The sequence below is a fragment of the Lingula anatina genome, chromosome 1 (genome assembly GCF_051362555.1).
Source record: "Lingula anatina isolate TDL-2025a chromosome 1, LinAna3.0, whole genome shotgun sequence".
Lineage (NCBI taxonomy): Eukaryota > Metazoa > Brachiopoda > Lingulata > Lingulida > Lingulidae > Lingula > Lingula anatina.
The window spans coordinates 29388109-29411937 of record NC_141767.1 but is presented as its reverse complement, the minus strand read 5'-3'; the positions used below and the strand labels follow the sequence as shown (position 1 = coordinate 29411937).

Genomic DNA, 23829 nt, shown 5'->3' with positions numbered 1-23829 from the left:
AGTAGAAATTCAGAAGAAAAGTTCCTGTACAGATATGTAATACATAATGATTAGAAATGTTGTTAAATACCTATATTTTCTGGAATGTAACAGTTTATTGTAATGGTGGAATCCTAAACAAACAAATATAAACGAATTGTATTAAAATCAATTTGAACAATTTTCTTTAATTTCACATCTTATAAAGGTGCATCACTTACATCAACTTCAGATCACAGTAAAAATTCTTTGAAAAAAATGTGTTTAAATACAAAAATATAATAATATTATTCATTATAATTATTCATCGTGGATCTTAAAGGGGGCTCAATATGTCATCAAGCCCTACATTTCACAAAATAGCTTTTGTATTACTTGTGCAAACAAAATAAAAATAAAAAAAATTTAAGCAAAAACTCCCTTTTATAATCTATGTCTCTCATATTGGAAAATTGTTACTTTTTTGAATCTCCATGTTATGTGTACTAAGGTACTGTTGTCATCAGTTTCCAAAAATTCCTCATTGCCGTGATTAAATAGGTGGTGTTGGTAGCTGATCAAGTGAGGTAGATCTGTTTTAAATCAACATTTAAGATATCGACCCATGAACACAACTGCATGCAACATCATCAACTTTGAAAATTCACCTCCGATGTATTTTTGATGTGACAGCATTGTCTCATAATACATCAATGTTTATTACTGTATTTTCTAAACCAATAAAGAAATAAATCCTAATTTGTCAAAGTCCCTTAAAACTTGCATGTCTTTTAAATCATAAATGTATTTGAGGTAGATTTCTTTTCATTGTTTCAAACACGTACATGTATTCCCCCCATGCATAAACAGCAATGACAGTTCAATACGTTAGGGTAACCATATACCGTGTTGTTCAAAGTATCTTTAAAATCATGAAATATTATGACATTTTACTTGATTTTTTCAATTACTTCTACTTGCTTTTTCCTTGACAAAATAACCATAAGTATAAAAACTATAAAACTGCATGCTGCTGATATAACATTTGGTGCTACAACTGAGATTTCAGAGGAGAGGCTGGCTAAAGTGGGAGATATTATTCTTCCCATGGCTGTAAAACTCTGCCCTAAACCAAGCAGTACCCCAGAATCATGCTGATGACCTTTCTGTATGGTGAGACTTGTTACACAAATTCTTGAAATGGCTGTGCTGAATGCCAATGGAGTTACAATGATCAGCAGCCAAAATAAATCTGGGACAAAAACAGTACTGCTAAATGATATAAACATCATGAAAGTTGAGTGAAGTAACAATTTTCTGTCATCTTTATACCAATCTGCTATGTTTCCTATCACAAAACCAGTACAAGCGCTTGCTATTGCACTGTAGGACATCATATATCCAACAGTGCTTGGGGAAGCACTAAACCTGGCTTTCAAGAAGAGAGCATAGTGGTTTTTGTAAAGCAACGTCCCAATACCTAATGTCAATCTTATCAAGAAAATGTCCCATAGATTCCTCCAGTCAATATATTTAAATGAATATAGAAGCTTAGATGGACTGAAGGCTACCCTTCTTACTTTAGGTTGCAATTTAAGTGATTTTGTGGTCTCTTCGTTATTATTATCCAGTTTACTTTGTGTTGCTGTGACCTCTAGACTTGCCACTGACTTGAGCTTTGAGTTGACTTCAGGAACACAAAACCATAGCATTCCTATAACAAATCAAAATCTAAATTCAGATCATACTCTGACATCATCATACTAAACAAGACAAAATTGATAAGTTGGTTAAAGGAGCACAACTAACTGACCCTATTTATTATAAAAAATGCATTGGGCATTGGTTTCACATTGAAGAGAAATGTACAACTGATCCGAGATAAAACCTTATTCTCTAAAACCACCCACAGTGCAGACAGTCCCCCCTGTATACTAATTAATTAATAGCAGCTGCCCATTAACCAACTTAAACATTTTACCTGGCCTAAAACAGAAAAAAAAGTAAATGTGAATGCAAATGTAAACCTCATATATGACACTAAATTTCTAAAACACTAAAGAAAATGAAAAATTTCACATTTAGCCAACTCTTTACTGTTATGAAAAATGGACATTCGTTAAAAGAAATTGAACGTATACACTGTACATGAACATTGTGTCTAATGCACAAGAAGTCAGAATTCTAACCCTGCAATGTTCTTTCCTAGAAACTTTAAGAGAAATGCATCCGTCATACTGGTAGCTAGAGGGGTAAATCTAGTTTGGTTGTTACTTTTAGCACACTGAGCATTTTTCAAAATGGCTGCCAATTGCGAGGAAAAATAGAAAAGCAAAGTCAATTGATAAACTTTTTTTTAGCTCTAGTTCATGTAAATGCTAAACCTAACAGAAGAGCAAAGTAGGATTAGTAAATACATGCTGTAAGAGAATTTATTACTGTAGTTGAGAGAGTAGAGGAGTTCAAACTCCAAGGAATCCATATGCATGAACATTAACTTATTACATTGTACTTAATGACAACATCTAGAAGAACACAAGGAAAGCAAGCCAAATACTATACATTTTAAGGTCACTTAGAACTTAAACAGACAATTAGACCATTTTTATAAACTTTTTATTCTATGTAACATATTGATGGCCATTCTAGCTTTTTAAAAGTTCCCAATATCCCAAAAGTAGCAACTGCCAAGAAAATTCCAGCTTATTTGATTTTTCTAGCTCAAATATATGCAATTCCTTTTTTGAGTGTATAGGAAATGACAGATCAAAGTTTGACCATGTGGTCCACAAGAGTAGCAATTTTACTACTGAGGTTAAATAATGTCAAAAAGTCTATTCTAATACATGTACATCATGATCATAGCTAATAAAATATCACAATGAACAGAAATATTCAAGGTGGAGGTTAGACTTATTATATCAGATATGGTCTGATCTTTTTCAGTTCTTGTTGTATGTTTTGGTGGCCATTTTGACTTTTTCATAAAAGTACATGCTCAGATGCAATAACTAATCCTACCATGCATGTTCTTCTAACGAGATTAATGTTCTGCAAAACATCAAATAAAAGTATGTACATCTGTCGACATATATGGCTGTTTTTCTGTTTTTCCTCATCAATAGGCATGCAGCCACATATGGAAAAATGCTCAATGTCTTGGAAGAAGCAACCAAGCCAACAGATAAAAGTTTAAAGGAAATAACATTGCAGAGTTCAGCTGCTAAGCCTATGGGAGTAGCAACTCAACATGTACTTGTGTGCACGCATGAAAGATTATTTGACACATTCTTTTACCTGCATTTAAAAGAAAGATCCCTCCAGCTAGCATAGCTGCTAACTGAAACCCACCAGGAAGTTCTGCTATGTGACCTCCTACAGGGGGACCCAGAATAAAACCAATAGAGCACACTGCATTAAATCTGCCAAATGCTGCTGACTGGTGATCTTTAGGGACAATGTCAGTTATGTAGGCTTTGGTAATGGTACGACTGTGCTTGAAGATACCTGGATAAAAATCAGCATGTACCTGTAAGAATTCCTCTAATTTTTTTCACAAAATTGAAAGGCACTGTAATGGTAGCCTTGAGGTCAGCTAAGCAATGACATTCCCAACAAAAATTCTTGCTGGACCCCAATATCTTTTGGTCAGACAGTAGCAATTATTTTGCTTGGGTGCAAATACTTTTGTCTTTGTGCAGCTGGCTACTCCACATAGTGCCTAGGTGCTAAATGCTCATTACATAATTGTTCTTCACTTATCTATAAGGCAAACAAGCTGCATGGTTAGGAGTAAGCACAGCTGTAAATTTGACCAGTTCATCAACCTAATGAATCTGAGCAACATACAATGTATTTTTCATATGAAAGCACATGTTTTTTCTTTTGTCAGATGCATATTGGAGTCATCGGTAGTAATCTGCCATTTTGTTCCTCAAAATGCTTGAATGAACTTTGAGCAGGTGTAATCATTTCCATGCTGCTGTTAGACTTAACTGTTGGAAAAATAATCATGCACAAGCTTGTAGTTGGTTACGTTCTTATAGTGCACTATGTGACATGGGGGACCCATCTGTAAAAGAGCGACTTGTGATATACTTGTGTAACCAGTGATGAATTTTCATCCATGTGCACTATAAGACTGGGTACCATCTGGATTGACCTATTTCCCTGGGGGTTCACGCTAAATTGTTGTCAGCTCAAGAGGCTTAGATGTCTGTCACGCCTACCGAATCAGCTAGGGGTAAAGATAATTACCCCCTCACAGTTTTACTAGGCGTGACATACGTTTAAGCCGGTTAGTTTGATAGCAATTTAGTGAGACTCCCCAGGGAGATAGATCGAGCTAAATATCTGTGGGAAAGGTCCCTAAAGCTAGGTTGTCATTGAAGGATGGTAACCATATCAAGTTCAAGTGGTTATTCTACCAAATCTTAATACTGACAATAACATGTGTTATATAAGGGAAAAGCATTGGTCTGAAAACCTGAAGTATAGATACTAACTTGACATAAGCAGTTTTCAAATAATATACTAATTGAAAAACCTAACAAACCCAGCTGTTGTTGACCTTTAAGCAAAATGGACCAGGTGCAATATTTTTGGCACCACCCTGTAGACCTTCAAGCAAAATGGTGCAATCCCTTAGCAAAATTTTAAGCTTTCCGCACACTGTTTCTGCGGATGCGCAGCAGATTCACAGTAAGGGTCTCTGCGGATGCGCAGCACGCCTCATTTGCATGGTAAAATACGCACCTCATGCACACTCCTTGCACATCTCCTGCACACTCTCTGCACACCCCCTACACCACAACCAGCACACTTCTTGCATACCTTCTGCGTACTTCTTGCATACCTTCTGCATACGTCTTGCATACCTTCTGCATACTTTTTGCACACATCCTGCACACAATCTGCGCACATCTTGCACACCTCCTGCGTACGTCTTGCACACCTCCTGCATATTTTTTGCACACCTCTTGTGCACTTCTTGCACACCTCCTGCGCACTTTTTGCATACTTTCTTGCACACTAATTTAAATATTTTATAACACAATTTAAATTTTATTCACTCGTTTTTCAATCAGTTGATATTAATTCTACAAAGACAGGTTCTGAGTTAAATATTTAAAGACATGCCAACAGAAATATTGTTAAATCTGTTTATCAACAACAAACAAGAAATTACAGTCATACTCTTGAAAGTTTGTCACCCTGGTGCAGTACAGATGTACCTACCTATTGGAATTCTCGCCAGAAATACAAATACCAGAGAGTAAGAAAATCCTAATAAGAAGTATCCAAAAGCTGAGAGAATAAGACACAGAATCAGTGCATGTCTGTGACCTGAAACATCACTCCACTTGCCCTGAAAAGGACAAAAATTAAAAGGTAAACAGCATGCACATTAAAAGGTTACACAGAGAAATCAATATTGAAGTTAATTCAAATTACGAAAGACAGGGAATGGTGAAAAATTTTTTAAATGCTGATTTTTTAGAAAATATCATGCCAAAACTGGTATTTTCTAAAACTTGGGAGCAAATGTGCAGATTAAATCTAAAAGAGATGTGCTAGTAAAGATTGACTGATGCTTTTAAGGAAAAATATATGACATTTTCTGCAAATTTTAATAATTATCACTCACAATTAGCCAATTAAGATGTGTACAAAACTTTATCTCATTATTAGGACAAGCTTTGAACCCAGGTCATTAATATGCCCTAAAACTATTATCTATATGACCATATGTTTCCTTACGTGTAATCTTCACTGAATCTGTGTTTTTATGTGCAGACATAGATATCCTCAGATTCAATTCACTGTCGCTGCAGCTGTGAACTTTCAGTGATAACATGATAAGTGGAAAAATGTTTTACCTTTTGTCTTCAAACTTACAGAACTGATGAATATTCACAAAATACAGGTCAAGTACAAAAATCAGCATGAGCAGGCCATTTTTTTCAGAAGTTTTTTTTTCTTTGCTTGTTTTAATATATATATATATATATGATATACTGAAAACACATTTTAGGGAAAATCTATAGGCCCATTGTCAGGAAACTCACAGGAGTGATCAATCTTACTGAAATACAGGTGAACTACAAAAATCAGCTTGATCAGACTATTTCTCCAAAAGTAATGCTGTTTTTTCACTTTCTTTCAGCATATTTTATCCAACGTTATACAGATAACATGAAAACCATGTCACATTTTGCTTTAAAACTTGCAGGATTGATTCATAGGACTAATATACAGATCAGGTTCGAAATTCTTTGAATATAAATGTTTTCTCTTCAGATTCAATTCTTAGGCATGTTAACACCCTCATTATTGAACTAATTAGATATGTGAAAGTGTTATTTTGACATTTTCTGAATCTTAACAAAATTGTTAGTTGATAACATAAAAATGATGGTAAATCTGTTGTTGTGTATCATGTAATAAACTGTCAAAATGGAAATGAACTCATACCAGTCACAATGTTAAGAATCTCAGAATGGAGCAAACTGGACATTTAAAACTTTTCAATTGATATTTTTTCCATCTTAACAGTTTTGTTAATCGATCATATAAAATGAAAGTAAATGGGGTATTTTGTATTATGTAAGAAAGTGTTGAAAATGGTAATATACTCATTTCAGTAGTTATCTCTTCTTTACATTTTGCCATTTTTAAGGTGTGTTTGTTCCATGAGCCTGAAAATCTTTGCTAGTCACATTTTCTAAATGTCCATGTTACCTGCAGTACATATAATTAAAGATTGGTGGTGATTATATGCTGTTCAATATTATGTAATATTCCATCAAAATTGACAAAAACCTAGCTACTTTGTGTACTGCCACCACAAATATGTTACTTATAATTTTGTTTCTTAGGATTGACACACAGCTCAAATTGGAAAATAAGCTTGATTGGATTGCCATATTTTCTTGAATTTATCCGATTTTTTTTTTTTTTTTTGTGAAATTTTCATTTTTCTCATTCTGACATTTCCAAAGTGTGAACTTGAACTCAATGATATTAGTTTCAATATCAAAGTTATACAATATAGTACTCATTTTACATCTTTTATTATTGAAGATTCAAAAATAACTTTAAATTATTTTGATCTTTATCACACTATAAGCTTTCTTTTTAAAAGGTCAGTTTTTTCAGGGCATTACAAATGGTCTGGTTTCATATGAAACTGTCGGTAAAAATGCAGAAATATAAGTTTATATTACATCTGCCAATTTTGCCAAACAAAATCATTTTCTCATATGCATTGCATAATTGCCCTTTTAATACATATAATGAGCAAACTTATCTTCCAATATTTTTCACGAGACACCATAAAGCGACTTAATGACAACAATTAGCTGACAGTATTTACTAGCAGGCTTTGTCAATTTTGCCATTTTATTCATTTGAAAAAACATGTTCTTGCATATAAAGCTACATTTGATTTCTGTGCTTTATCTTTGATATCTGTTCATATATTGATATCTTGCTCTCTTTTTGTAAGGTGTAAATGTTATCATAAAACCAGCCCATGCAGTTCAATGTATTGAAACAGAACCATGATATTTATTATATTGTAGAACTTTGATCAATTTTAATATTTATATACTTACTAAGACAGGGCCAGAGATAAACTGCAGTGAACCATATAAGGAGCCTGTAAATAATAAGTATGATGTACTTTGGGCAGAACATTTTTCAAAGTTCTCACTAACTACGTGTACTGTACATGTAATACTTGTTCTACACATGAATTGTAGTTTTAACTTGAATCCACAGCTAGTACACACACACACACACACACAGACACACACTCACACTCACACACACTTTCTTAATGTGCTACAGATATATCCATTTTGTCAATATATGTGATCTTGCATGGTGCATGAAATATTTACATTATTTATAAGATCTCATTTATACATTCACTATGGATTTGCAAAATAATAAATACAGTTACTACATAGTACATTTATCACATGCATTATTATATGCTTTGCAATGAACATATGGTATAAATTATCGGGTTTGAACAGAGGGTTCAAAGGTCCAGAGACTCATTGAAACAAATGTTTATTTTGTCCATGACCCAGGGAATAGAAGTCCTTGAGGCTGTCACTGTTCTTAGTAGACTTGGGAATGTGTTCTATTTGTTTATTAGGGTATTTTATTTCTTAAAAAGGATGTTTGCATAAAGCCATATCATCTGCATCTGTGGGCTTTCAGAGATAACATGCTAAATGGTGATCTATTTGACATATTAATTGTCTTCAAATTTGCAGAACTGATCCATTCGAAAATCAGCTTGATCTGACAATTTTTATGTACAGACACAGATGTGTCTGTACATATAGCCATCATCTGCGTCTGTCATTGCCGTCGTGGTCGTCGCCATCATCGCCGTGCACTTTCACCACCAATAACACGATAAGTGGAAAACCATTTTACCCTTTGGATTGAAACTTACAGAACTGACGAATATTCATAATACGCAGGTCAATACGAAAATCAGCATGATCAGGCCATTTTTATGGAATTTATGCTGTTTTTTCACTTTTTTCAGATTATATGCAACACCGATAACACAATAAGTGAAAAACTGTTTTACTTTTTTGGCTTGAAACTTACAGAACCGATGAATATTCGTAATGCGCAGGTCAAGTTTGAAAATCAGCATGATCAGGCCATTTTTATGGAATTTATGCTGTTTTTTCACTTTTTTTCAGCATATATGCAACACCGATAACACGATAAGTGAAAACCATTTTACCTTTTGGCTTTATTACAGGACTGATGAATATTTATAATACGCAGGTCAAGTTCGAAAAATCAGCATGATCAGGGCATTTTTATAAAAAATTATGGTTTTTTCACTTTTTTCAACATATATGCAACACCGATAACACATTTCAAGGAAAATCAATTGATCAATTGTCTTGAAATTCACAGGAATGATCAGTCTTACTGAAATGCAAATTAAGTTCGAAAATAAGCTTGATCGGTTAAGTTTTGGTGAAGTTATGCCTTTTTTACATATATAAGTGTTTTTTCCTCAGATTTAATTCTTAGGCATGTGTCATTTTTGAACTAATTAGATATGTAAAGGTGTTCTTTTGACATTTTCTGCATCTTAACAATATTGTTAGTTGATTATATAAAAATGATGGTAAACCTGTTATTGTGTATTGGGTAATAAAGTGGCAAAAATGGAAATAAACTCAGATTCAGTTTGTCAGATTCAATCATTCCCTTTGTTCAGAATCTTAGAATGGAGCAAATTGGACAATTAAAATTGTTCTAATGATATTTTTCCCATGTCAACAACTTTCTTAGTTGATCATTAGAAAATGACAGTAAATTAATTATTTTATGTAAAAAAAAAAAAAAAAAAAAAAAAAGATGGTGAAAATGGAAAGAAATCATTTCAGTACAATCATCTCTTGTTTACATTTTGGCATATTGAAGATGTGACTCTGAACTTCCATGACCTTGAAGACCTTTCCATGTCACATTTTCTGAATTTCCATGATACTTTTATTTTATTATTAAAAGTTGATTGTCATTATGCTGTTAAGCATTATGTAATATTGCATCAAAATTGAAGACAACCCTATTTTGAGCACTGCCTCCATAGTGACCATTAAAGGAAAACCATGTCACTTGCTCTTCTCAAACTTACAGAAAAGTAGCATAGGACTAAAATATAGCTTATTGTTTATCTTTTCTGGAAATTATATAGTTTTTTTGTTAGACATTTTCAAGGTGTGACTTTGAACTTCCATTGGCTTGAAGGCCTTTGTTAGTCACATTTTCTGAATATCCATGATACTTTTACTTTATTATTAAAAATTGATGGTCATTATGCTGTTAAGCATTATGTTATATGCATAAAAGTTGAAGAAACCCCTATTTTGGACACTGCTGCCAGGATTGGGATTTTCAATATGTGAATTTGAACTCTCACGGTTCTGAAACTGAAATGTTATTGCAAGGGCAGATTGAGACTGTCTTCTGGGTCTTCTGGAAGATGGTCAGATTTGAAAGTTTACATTGACGGGTATCTAATTTTTTCTCTGGGAAGACCATCAAAAATGGAGGATGGATCAACAAATATAACTTGGAAATACTGTCAGAAAATATCTCTGGATTCGCTCCTGTTATTGACCATGTTAGCTGCTTTGCATGATTAATATTCATTGTTGATTGACTATGCTATTATAAGTATTATTTATTATTGCATCAAAATTGACAAAATGACCTATTTTCTGCATCCTTAGTTTCTGTTTTTTTTTTTTTTTTTTTTGTCTGAACATTTGACAGCTTTGCTGCCTTGTTTTCAAAAGTTTTACTACTTAAAATCAGTATATAACCAAAACAGATAACATATAAAGTGGATAACTGGTTGAACCAGTGGTGGATTTAGAGGAGGGGTCATGGGGGTCTTGACCCTCACCCCCCCCCCCCTTTGATTTCTGGTCCCCTCTTGAAATTAGAATTTTGACTAGCTGAATCATAGTTCTAAACCGTACCAAATGGCACCATTCACCCTCTTAAATACCAAATGGCATCGTTCACCCTCTTATAGTTGCTTACAGGGTAAACAACACAAAATAATTCCTTACTGGGCTTGGCTATCAGTGAGTGCAATGGTGATCTCAGCTTATTAGCCCGGAAAATAAACACTTTCTTACAATCTGTCACAAATGACTTTGTGCCACTTGAACCGAAACATGTGGAAGCAGCAGACCATGTACCAGCCACATATATCATCACAAAACAATACCCTCTACCAGGGTGAGTGATAGATTTTTTACAGATATTCACAGATATGTCTCTAGCTAGATAGATTGTCATTTTGAACAAATTGAGTTCATATCTAGAAACATATCTGTGAATATCTGTAAAAAATCTATCACTCAGCCTGGTAGAGGGTAACAAAACAAGATGTCGAAAAAGCCTTGCTCCAAGTAAACGTACACAAGTCTACAGGTCCCGATGAAGTTCCCAACTGGATCCTACATGACCTAGCAGGGTACCTAGCCACTCCAGTATGTGCTATATTCAACTCATCAGTTCGCGAAGGATATGTCCCACCACTCTGGAAACATGCATATGTGTCACCACTACCTAAGTGCATTCCTCCAAAGACCATAGAGACAGACATTAGACCCATATCTCTAACTCCGGTGCTCTCTAAGTTATTGGAGGGTTTTATTGTTAAATGGATTTGGGACATTGTGACCGATAAGTTTGACCTTAGGAAGGTCAGCAGCATGAAAGGGAGTTGTACGACATACGCACTGATCGAAGCCAGAGACCTTATTGCAAGGCAGACTGACACTCTTGGATTGCCAGAATGTTTTTGGTCGATTATACCAAAGCATTCAATAGAATAGACCACACCCTGCTCAATCAAAAACTGTCTAATTAAGTATCCCAGGAATTATTTCAAACTGGATTTACAGCTTCCCAGCTGAGAGGAAACAGAGTGTCAAGATAGGTAGTGTGAAATCAGACAGGCAATGCATTAACACAGGTGTACCACAAGGCACAAAACTTGCTCCAGTTTTATTTGTCATTATGATTAACGACCTGAGCACCAAATGTGACACATTCAAATACGTGGATGACACCACAATTCTAAGCTACGGGAATACCGAACTGCAGGACAATCTCCCTGATGCAACAACAGAACTCACTCTCTGGTCCCATGCTAATAAACTAACAATAAATACTACCAAGACCAAAGAGATCATATTTGATTTCTTCAAAAAAGGACACAAACTACACCCTTACTAGTAGATAAGGGATTGAGAGAGTGGGGTCTGCTGTCTTCTTAGGGGTTAAGATTAGTAGTGATATGAGCTGGGAAGGCTACACAATCTTAAGCTTTTGAAAAGAGCGGGTATTCCAACCAATGAACTTGTAAGCTTTTACACATCAGTAATCAGACCTACAGTACATTAGAATATGCATGTCAGGTGTGGCACCCAGGTCTCACACAACAACAAGTTGATAAAATTGAATCCATCCAGATGAGAGCATGTAAGATTATATTCCCAGAGCTGCCATGTGATGGGGCACTTGAAATGTGTTAACTTATCACTCTTGCTTGAAAAAGAGATGAACTATCTAAAAGATAATTGCATAACATGTACTCCTAAGGACACAAAATCCATCATATGCTACCAGAGATAAATGAAAGTTCCTATACTTTGCGCCGGGTTTATAAGTACACTGAGCCAAAACTGAGGACTGTCCGATTGTCAAAAACTTTTATCCCATGGGCTTTATCAAATTTTAAGAACTGAGGTATTATGAACTTTTAATGTTTATCAAATCATTTTAACAATTACAAGTTTATTTAAAGACTGTGCATCTCACCACTATTTGTTTTTATTGTAAAATCCAACTTTTTAAGTTGCAGATTAATACATATTATCATTATAAAATACCCAAAAAATTTTACCAAAAATTGAACGACAAATGAAGCTTCAAACAAATGTGAATGAATATAAAAAAATAAACACACATAATTTTGAAGCCAATCCGACTAAAAACCCATTACAATTATATATTTTTTAAATGATATCAATCACTTATTAAGACATAACAGGCCTAAGTGAAAACGAAATACCCCCCCCCCCCTCACAACACACACACACACACACACACACACACACACACACAGAGAAGCAAATGTTAGGGGGGGAGCCAATAATGTACGTCGGGTCACTGGGTCTCAACCAAATCATCATAAAAGAAATATATTTACAGTTGTAAATTATGATGAAGTAGGCAATGTGCAGACCATAACCAGCCTTATCATCAGCTGTGGGCTTGGAGATATAGTGACCTTCACCGTCATCAGCTCTCTGAGTTCAGAACTATTATTTGCCATTAAAATGTTTATAGCAGAAAACTATAGACTTCTGTCGAATGATCTGTGAGTAATCGTCCAACTGTCCATGAATTCAAAAATGTGCATAAGTACGAACAAAGTTGAAGTACCAAGACCTGCTAAACAATTTGTAGTAGCCCTTGCAAGCTATTGGAAAGTAGCTCAAGGGTTCACGAATAGGATATGCCGTTCTTAGGGGAGATAGGTTATGGCCTTTAGCATTTGCTCATTCTGCCAGTTCCGAGAAGAAATATCAGTATCTAATCTTTCATGTGCTTACTTAAAATAAATTCGAAGAAGTGCATTCTCTTTCCTGTATCGCGCGTTTCATCAGATGTAAGTAAATACAACATTTCCCTGAAAAATCTTTACCCCCTCTTGTGAACGCAATGTGTCTGCCACCACGCTGGATGCTCCGCACTTCCCGGGACCTGAACAGGTAACGAGGTCCGCAAAATTTTGGGGAGTGTCAGATGAAATAGACAGGGGCAGTGACATCTGTAAAGTTCTACATGGTGAAGCTCGTGATGTGGGCTAATTGTACTTCTCCCTTCAAAAGTTTGCAATATACTCTGCCTCTTAGTAACCTCCATGCATCCAAAATATTTTGCTGGCATCTTGATACCCCTCCCACTTCTGTCTCCCCATAAAACGATCCACACTAAAAAAAATCAATAATCGTATGGCAATTTTATACAGGCAATTGACTTAATTCTATACCCATGCAGCTATCATTCGAGTTTTATGGCCGTGGAGTGAAAAAGTGATACGCGTCTGTGATATAAAACTTATTTTAAATTACATAATCTACAAACATGTAGATCAAAAGTGTCCCAATTTGTGAGCAAAAGGGGACACTACTTTTTTAAGTATGAAATAATTGGAGACAAGCCTAAATCAGAAAAAAATGCATTTTGTCTTTTATATGCAAATTAAGTCCCCTTTAGTAATATAAGTCTGGGTCGGAAGTGATGCTCACATCAGAGATTTGTAATGCTGATTATTTTGACGGCCTTGATGATTTTTGTGATGATTAAAAAAATCTTATCAAAGTTTTCAGTTGTCTTCTGGCGAGAAAGAAATTTTCTGCACTAACACAATCATTCCACGAGTGAAGAACATATAGTGACTCAGAGTTGCGCTGCAGACGACATGGCTTTTGGTGAAAATCGCACGCCTAAGATAAGGTTTCACTTATGATAAATAAGTAAAAAAGTGCGTGTCTAAGGTTTTCAAGTGAGTGAAAATTGATATCGGCAAACAGTTAAAATTTTTAACTGAGTTTCTGTTTATTTGCGTTCGACAGGGTTGAATTTTATTGGGATATTTTCTCTCTTTTTTTCTTTGAAGCGAAAATTAAGGCGAAAACAGAGAGAAAAAATAACAATAACAGTCAAAATATTAGAAGCAAAAAGATTTTGGAGCTAAAAATCTTGTTGGCCACTATAGTTGTTGGCTCACAGGAAAATTTTAAAGACAACTTGTAATTGTATAAACTGATAATCATCCTATTACCTGCTTCTTAATAACGTTCGTGATACACAAGTAAATTAATCTGTGTCAAAATTACATTTTTCATTAAACAATTACATATTTTGATGTCAAAATGCGTTTTTTAATTAGTCTTTTCTCATGACTGTACATGTTTAAGTTCGGAATGGGCATGTTTTTAGGTTGTAAATAGACTCAAGTTTGCTTGTAAACACCAACAAGTGAAGTTGGAGGCATTTCTTTATTCTACTGATTTAGAGAAGATGATATCAGAATCATTCTTGGCATTTACTGGAAATAAAACTCATGAGCAAAGATCTTTGTTCTTTTCCCTACACCACACTTCACATATAAATAACTGCACGTTTCCTTAGATAGTCTTCACCTCCATTCTGTGAATGTAATGTGCCGTACGCAGCGCATCGCTCTCTGGCGCTCTTCTGACGGACTGCGTTGTTTGGTGGTTGCCACCAGCTACAGTGTGCTGTAGGAATACAGTGGCGGATTTTGGTGGGGTGAGGGTGTGGGGTCAGGGGGGTACTGACACCCCACCTCCCTTCGATTTCTGATAAAAATCACAACAATGGTCCCCTCTCGAAATTAGAATTTTGACATTTCACAAAAAATGCATAAATTCAAGAAATATAATCTGATCAGACTGATTTTTGAACTCAGTCTGCATTTGAATAATATCTTGTAAGTTTAAAAATCCAGGATTATTTGAAGGAGGGGTCCGCGGAAACGAAGCCGCCCGCTCCCCCCACCCCCCTTGGTATTTTAGATGGCGAATGGTGACATTTGGTACGGTTTAGAACTATGAGTCTGCTAGACAAAATTCTAATTTCAAAGAGGGGACCATTGGTGCGATGTTTTCAGAAATCAAAAGGGGGGGGGGGGGGGGGGGGGGCAGAGGTCACGTCCCCCCTGACAACCCCCCCAAATCTACAACTGCTAAAATTTATCTGTAAACTTGGAAAAAAGGGGCTGAGAAATGTTGCAGACAAGAGCGTATATGTGTATATAAGCTTGGACATAATAACTTAATTTTCCCCATGATATAAACAACCGTGTAAAAGCATTGTGTACCCTTAGGCTGACTAAATTTGTTGACCCCACCTTCACTAAGTTTTGCACTAAGTATTCGGACGCCTGGACACTACAAGTACTGCAAGGCATAATTTTGAAAAAATCATTGCTGGTCATATCAGTAACAGCTAGCTAATAAGCCCAGTCACCCTGATCTTAGTGGCATAGCATTACTGCACGTGCCACCATGTTATTTATTAAAGGGATAATACAGGGTTACCACTTAATATGGAATATTTTTATCATTGTTATTTTTGAGTGCTGATTAATTTTTTTTGGCTTGAGTCATTAAAAAAGTATGTCACTGAGTGAAAATAACATCCAGTCTTCTGTTGTGAGATATTTCGGTCAATAATATTAAATCTGACATAAGATGCCATTCAAAAGAAAGGAACACCCCCAGAAAACCATATCAACAGTTTGATGTCAGTATAAACTTTAAGATAAAATATTAAAGAAAATGATAGCCTCCGGACAGTGATATGTTACACAGTCAAAGAACTCACTACAGTAAATCATGAAAAGTCAGTAATTGCGGGTATGACCTCCAGCAGCCGCTTGCAGCGCCCTCATCCTACATGGCATATCCTGTGACACGTTTGTTTTGGGTTGGGATATCATTCCACGCAGTGATATTTGCCTGTCGCAGTTCATCACTATTTACCGGCCAGGACCATAGCTATTAATTCTGTGAGTTACTTCCGCCCACAGATTTTCAATTGGGTTCATATCTGGAGAGTTTGCAGTCCAGGGCAGTTGCTGAACCCATGGGTTTTGAAGAAAAACGGTGATTCTGTGGCCTCGATGTGGGGTTGCGCAGTCGTCTTGGTACACAAAGTTGTTCCTGAAGATGAATCTTACCAATCGAAGCATTGTTTGCTGTAGAATGTCTCTGTAGGAATCCTGGATGAGGTTGCCTCCTAGAAAAACCAACTGGTTCTGGGCACCGACATGAAATGCTCCCCAAACAGAGACGTTACCATCCCCTCCTTTCACCCTAGGCAGTACATAATCATTGTTTTATGCCCCTCGTACACGTCGGAGGACACGGATTCGACGGTCAACCCTAAAAAATCCATATCTGGCCTTATCACTGAAAACAACGTGATTCCAGTGTTTTGGCTGCAAACGCACGTGGTCCCCAACCCTTTGCAGACGTCGCTGTATATGACCTGTTGTTAACAGTGGTTTCCCTACTGGCCTTCGTGCAAAATAACCGGTTTGCAGAAATATCTTGTTCACGTGGAACGTTTGGATGACATTCTGCCTCTCTTTTCTGAGGACACTGGTTGTCTTTGTACGACCAGCACGGCGTCCACTAAGGAGAAGGCGATCCTGTCTTCTTGGTGTGATACGCGGACACCCTGGTCGAGGTATTGGAGTAGGTGCCCCTGTAGCAGCATTTCTTTGGAGGACTTCACAAACGGTTCCTGATAAATGTTGAATTACCTGGCAATGGCTGTCCGTTTCTGGCCATTTTCTCTGAGAGCAAGAATCCCATAGTACGCTGCGTTGCTTTGCTGTCGTACCATATCTTCACTAAGGTACCTGTCAAGTTTCAGAGCGATCCCTTTGTTGCTTCTCTAAACACGCTCCAAAGATTGACCAAACCCATGCGTTTTTATACAAGGGCAGAAATTGCCGAAAAGACCACCCCTCACATTTCTGACCACAGAACATGCAACTGCATGCATCAATTGTTTCGAGAGTTGTGTGGTAATTAGGTAACACATCTGGCTACACATGGAGTGACACCTCAGCTTTGGATTTAATGTACTTTGAGAGAAATTAAATATTATGTAGAAAATTTATTCGCCAAAAAATAATATTCCATATTAAGTGGTAACCCTGTAACTCTTCGTTTCGGCCAAAAAATGAATTTTCCTGGAGTAAACAACAATTTTTCCATACTTACCAATAGTTAATGGATCCATTTTTACATTCAAAGTTAGTCCCTGGTTTTTTTCTAAATAGTTTGGTTTTTTGTTAAAATCTCTTATAGCCATCAATGGAGGTCACGTGGTCTAAAGACAAGCTCAGATATCAGAATGATAGTTATAACTACCGTTTTTGTGGTAAAACAGAATATATTATATTTCTACGAGTTATTCACAATGTTTTTATTGTGAAATATAGATCTCATATGAAGAGTTATTATCCCTTTAAGCAATGTTGAAAATTGCAGCACTGCCTGAATACCTGGTTACTCAGGGTGACAATGGCGGACTCCAGCTAACCATGGTGTCAGGAGAGCGCGAGTGAGTAAGTGAAAGGGGGACTCCACCCCCCATCCCCATGGTACCAGTGGGGAAGGAATTGATAGCTTTTCGTCATCATATTTCATTTCTTTCTCAGCCAAACATCCCCTAAACAAAAAGAAATCAAAGCTAGGCTCGAAGGCAGAGGAAGGACTGTTTAGAAAATGCCCATGAAAGGCATAGAAAATGTAAAATAAATATAAATACATTTTCATATTTTACTTAAAATACTGACATCTTGGCTGCCTTTCTCTCCGGGACTAATTTAAAATAGCGTACACAAGTAAGAGCATCTTGGCGTCAACCGGTAGAAATACGAATTACCTGTTGCGTTTTTTTTTCAGTATTCTTTCACCTAATGAGGCGATAGTGGGTGCTCGGGCGGAGGGGGTGGGGGGGGGGGGGTAGGGGGGGTGAACAATCTAAAATAGTTCTGATAAAAAAGTTCTGACCACAAATCGATCTTCACACATAGATTTTGAGCCTTTCTTAGTGATCACAAGACATCATCGTGTAAGGTTAATTTTTATACAATTTAACTTCCTTACAATGACCAAAAATCTTACCTAGACCCTGTCAAACAAAAGTACCAATTTAATTCTTCTCACAGATCTTTGCCCATTCTATTTTTGGTATTTAGAGGGCGAACGGTGCCATTTGGTACGGCTTAGAACAATGAATCAGCTAGCTCATTTGACATTTTGAGGGTGTGACTTTGTGATACAGCTTAAATTGGACAAACAGCCCAACTGATTAGATTTTTTCCTAAAGTAATGAAGTTTTTGTGTGTGTGAAGTGTTCATTTTTTAAATATTGGCATTTTCGTTGTAGAGCTCCCACGAGCCGTATGGTATTTACATGATCTGAAGGTCCATGTTACCTTTAGTAGAACGAGAACGCTGGCGGTACTGATGGTTTCACTTGAAAGCCGACCCGTCTCGTACCGCTCTGACGGTACCGTGTCATAGCTACGGGACTGGATCTGCCTGCACTACCTGGCAGTATGAAGACGGGCGTTGTCCTGCTGAAGCAGGTGCAGCGTTGGGTGCTGTTGCGTGAAGGGCACCACAGCTGTCCACTGGACTTCATCTCTGTACCACTGGCCAGCCAGATCTCCACCAATAACTGCAATCACCATGAGTTCTGTCTGGAAACTGCCACTTATGCCTGCCCAAACCATAATACTGAGTCAATGGCAATGGGCTATGACACGACCCCTGTCCAGACCCGACAGCCGTGGCATGATGTCAACATGGAATTCACTCTCCTTAACTTGGATTTCTGATTCTAGTGTCCACGAGCACTGATTGTAGACAACTGATATCTTTAAGACATTTATCCCCATAAGTGTTCAGATGAGATTTCTGAAAATCTGAAGCTTAGCAATTGTCTGGAATCACTCAAACGTATCAGTACTTTGTTGCAGGACTGAGATGGTGCACCGTCACCGATTTCAGTGACCAGACTAAAATGTGCTTTTCTGGGCATGTTGACGCACTGTGGTCAAAACAAAATCTTGCGTTTCTTTTTGGGCAGTACATATATATTCTATAGGAAATCAGACACAATTTTAAATCTTGAGACATTCATTTTGAACTTTATCACCTACCTAGCATTCCAATTAGAGTGGCAGACGCCCCAAGATCTTTTGCATAACTGGTAAGCCACGGAAGAATTAAGCTAACTCCGAACAGGTCCTGTGGTACGTAAAAAGCATGAAATATGTGACTTTCGGTAAAATGCTATCTTGCTACAGTCGTGCGAGGCTATAGTTATTGTTTTAGCGTTTGTACAGTCTACGTTCAAAGAAACATGGTATAAATTGACAATATTATAGAATTGATACATGAGAATCCAGTGCCATAGGCTGAGAATATTGAGCGATCAATTACAGGGTAGAAGACATGGAACAGAGGTTAAGATCATGTGCACATTCTTTTATGGTCTAAATAACTCAAAAAGCTAAATTTTGCCTCATACGTACTAAAAAACCGGATAAATATATCACATTCAGCAACGTCCCTGGGATACTCCTCTTCGACAGGGGTGCAGATCGACCTCTCATTTCCATCATTAGTCCAGTCCAGGCAGCGGTCATGATACATTCATCTTTTGTGTACTCGTTGCTAATGGGCATCACTTGCAGAGCCCAAACGTAGCTTAAAGACTCCAAGCTGTTCCTGGACTCTGAGCTTAAATATACACACTATTTACACTATCATACCGATAGTGACAGCGGCATGACTACTAATGGAATGTGACCTTCATAAATTGAATGCGTGAAGTCACTACATAGGCCTTTTGGGTCACAGCTGACACCTCCATATACGTTCGTGCAATTCATAGAAAACCACAAATATGAAAAAACTGCACTATATAAAAGAGGAATACCGCAGGTATGCCTGGTGGCAGTTGCCTCCTCCATTTGTTACACTAGACGCAAATCCTCAACTCAACGCTGCTGGGCGACGTCCCCTTTTCGGCTGTATTTGAAACTTATTTGATTAAAGCCATCATTGAGATCCAAGTGACCGCAAACAGATTAGCTTACTTCATTCAGATCAAGATGTGATAACCTGGCCCAGGTGTGGGCCGGTGTGACTTGACAGAGAGTGCTCTATGATAGAGAGTCCGGTACCCATTAATTTGCACAGGTACATGTAAGCCTCGCCCTAGATTTTGACCCACTTAAGTTGGGCTAAGTAAATGGAGGGCGGACTCTCTGTAAGACGGACCCCCAGTTTCGTCACACAGGAACGTGAAAGGAACGGATGTCCGTCGACTGATTGAGGGGAATTATTGTTCTATAGACACTACTGCACATGTAAACCCCCATTTACACTGGACGGCGTCCTGTCTGCATCCCTTATACGATCAAGAATGTGCTCAGGACTTCTAATAGCTATTAAATCGTACCTCAGTGCAAATGCTTCTGCGTCCCTTGCGCGTCCTTTGAACGACCGAATCTAGATTTTACCTGTAAAACTGCGGGCGATTTGTGCGTCCACTGAGCGACCTGCCTTTGCGTCCCCTGTGCAACCTAATATTTCCATTGAAATATTTAGAGCGACCATTGAGCATCCTCGTTGCGTTCTCTGTACGTTCATCGGCGATAAGTGGCGACCATTCTACTATCTTTTTGGCTCATGCAAGACCGATGAGCGTCTTTTGGGCGTTAGTCTGACTCTTATCTATTTCGTTCATCAGTTCTAACCCGGTCTCCCAAATAGAACATTTCCAGGAAAATAAAACAAATAATTAGGAATATTTTTTTATTCAGAATACACTTAATTAAAATGCAAGGTCTGCATGGAGTGATGATCACTGATAGGATGGACAGGCGCCGAAGACGACTGACAACAACATATAATTAATGTTTGAATCCGTATAAAAGACGCATTTTGCAAAATCTGCAACAAGAACTGTATCTTGAAAAAAAAAATTATTCGTTTCATAATTACCTCCAAATATGGATCAGTTTGAGAATTTTTAGAAAAACAAATGGAGGCCGATTTGAGACCGCTAGTAGCTGTTACCCTCAGATATGCTGCCTCTGGAGAAAATTATCCCAGTACAGCCCAGTTTGAGAGTAAAAGAAAAATTATGTGCATTCATTCTGCAACCAAAGCTGGCCAGCTTTTGTGTCCTTTCTACGACCACAGTGATGCTTGTGCGTCCTCTCCCTCCACCAACTTCCACCGCATTTTTTGTGCGATTTTTTTTAACATTCAAGCTACTGTAGCAGGTAGTCATATTGGATTTCTAAATGAAGTAAATTGGTGTAAAATTAAAGTTTTTATTTATAAAATAGATATTCTTAATGGTCATACAAGAAACCTGCTTCCATGAATAAATAGGCAGCTGCAAGTATGTGCATGACATATTTGCAAAAGTAGCTAAAATGAGTTTTTCATATTTTTCAACTTCCAAAAATAAATATTCTGTGGAATGTACATATCGGAAACATGTACCTTATACTGCAAACATAGTATATTATCTTCTATAAACATTTTGACATACTATTATGATTATACATTATTATGTAAATGAGGTGAGCGTTTTGGTAAGAGGTGCTCAGATAGGACCAAGGTCAGTAGAAGATGCAGAAGAAGCATGTCTCATGCCATATTACTGCTACTGCAACATGTTGGCCGAAAAGATGACTCTAAAACCGGCAGCAGTAACTCGTAGGCTCCGTAGTGATGATAGAAAATGCATTGTAACATTTCCTAGTTTTGCATTGACTATATTTTCCCGAAATGGTGCACTGTAGGCATCATGACCATGGGGACATCTAACTAACGTGAAGGATATTTTCTCTAGCTTTCCCACGGTGCTTTTTCGGCACCTTTTTGTTTCTGATAACATAAGCTTTCCATGAGGGTTAAATATGAACATATATATTTGTATAATTTTAAAGCTTAATTATTTATTATAACGAAAAGGATACTGACACGAATTGCAGTAATAAACATGTTCTGTTTTATCAAATCTTTAGATATAGTTTCATGAATGTGAATTTATTTCTTATATTCCAGTGCCGTTCACGAAGATACCAGAAGCGGCCTACTCAGACACACGTTTCGTGATCGGCACATACATGTACAGTCCCACACCCATGCCAAGATTGTCTCCTATGTGGTCGTTTGTGTGGACGTTTATTGCGGAATGTTATGTTTGTTTTTGGTTATAACATTATGCTTCAAAACATATATCAAATTAAAAGTCGAATGAAATTAGCCTTTTATTTATGATACTTCTCATGGAAATTAAATCCGTACTAAGCGTCCGCCCTCCATGATGCTGGTTTGCTTCTTCCGGTAATTGTGTGTTACTTTGTCGTACATGTAGTACAGTGCTCTGTCTGATAATAGTGTTATGAAGGTATACTTCGGGTCGGGGTTGTAATGTCTATATAGAAATGATAAAGTGGTTGTTTCAAAATTATCATATATTAATTTCCAAGAAGAGACATGATTTCTATTTTTCACTGAAAATATGTGTGGGCAAATCTGCAATTTGACAATTTGGCAATAAATTGTGAAATTAAAGATGTACTCTTATTCATTTTAAAAAATGATGACCATAATGATGACATTGAAGCCGCATTACGTAAAATTCATATAGGAAAAAATCGAAAAAGAGGAAGAGATTTAATTGTACAAAAGACTGTTAATAAAACGTATAGCGCCTTAGAAATTCCAACATTCCAACATTATGTAACGGGCAAAATGTGCCCACGTTACCGTAGAATTGTCCACATGTACTACAATGTATAACGATCTTTTAACAATTATAAATATGGTACTGTGGCTGTAAATAAACACCACAAGGGGCTGTGAATTTTTTCAGGAAGTAATTGCTTGGAAGGAAAAAACTTTTCTACTATTTTTGCAAAAAATTGTCACAAGCCGTTTGTGAAATACATTTCAACATTTAACAGCAACTGATACGTTCAAATACACTACAAGAGATACACTTCAATGGGGAATGTGAAAAAAAAATCCCCTAGAGACACTGATCATTAAAAAAAGCTTTTTAGCAATTGCAATATGTGTAATTATCAAACCCAGGCAAAATGCAGGGGAAAATCATAGTGTTACTACCACCTTCCATTTATATTCTGAAGTCTAAAAATTTGTAATAAATGGTTTGTAACTTTCTAAGCATAAATCATATTCTCATACGAGAACATAAACAACATTACTGCAACTGTTGCTCGATAAACTGAAGATGCTGCTGAGGTAAAATTGTTAAAAAGCAGCAGTTTTGAAAATGGGAAACTTTGACTGTTCCCTTCATCTTATGCAAAAGTGAGATTGTTCATTAAATTAATGCCACAAATGCAAGTCATAATTAACAAATAATTACAAAAAATACTGCACTGTATTTTTGCAAATTGAGTCTTAAATGTGTGAACCTCATACTCAAACAAAATGATCGATTGTGGCACGTTAAAATGGTACTTTCACTCAACAAGACAGTAAGTTATCAAGCTTCAAAAGAATATACAGAAACTTGGAAATAATAAGAGATGTTTTCAGTAACTAGAATTTGAGCCACCCTCGCTATAGAGATAAAGATTTGCGAATTTCACGTATGGCCAAAGAATCATAGAAATTTGTTACC

At 36.7% G+C, this 23829-nt stretch overlaps 1 protein-coding gene across 3 annotated transcripts; it reads right to left on the bottom strand.

Moving 5' to 3' along the window:
- Window positions 1-136: 136 nt before the first annotated feature.
- On the bottom strand, window positions 137-20622 carry LOC106167320 (solute carrier family 67 member A2). Of its 3 annotated transcripts, XM_013546062.2 has the most exons (6): window positions 19685-20622; window positions 19310-19397; window positions 7575-7618; window positions 5197-5326; window positions 3256-3465; window positions 137-1672 (listed from the first exon to the last, which is right to left on the bottom strand). In XM_013546062.2, the coding sequence occupies exons 1-6, from the start codon at window positions 19835-19837 to the stop codon at window positions 909-911; spliced, it is 1389 nt and encodes a 462-aa protein (XP_013401516.2). In that variant the 5' UTR covers window positions 19838-20622; the 3' UTR covers window positions 137-908. The 3 variants fall into 3 exon arrangements, with proteins under 3 accessions (XP_013401516.2, XP_013401517.2, XP_086861368.1); XM_013546063.2 differs by lacking the exons at window positions 19310-19397; window positions 19685-20622 and adding an exon at window positions 13146-13395; XM_087005242.1 differs by lacking the exons at window positions 19310-19397; window positions 19685-20622 and adding an exon at window positions 10942-11188.
- Between the last annotated feature and the right edge of the window lie 3207 nt (window positions 20623-23829).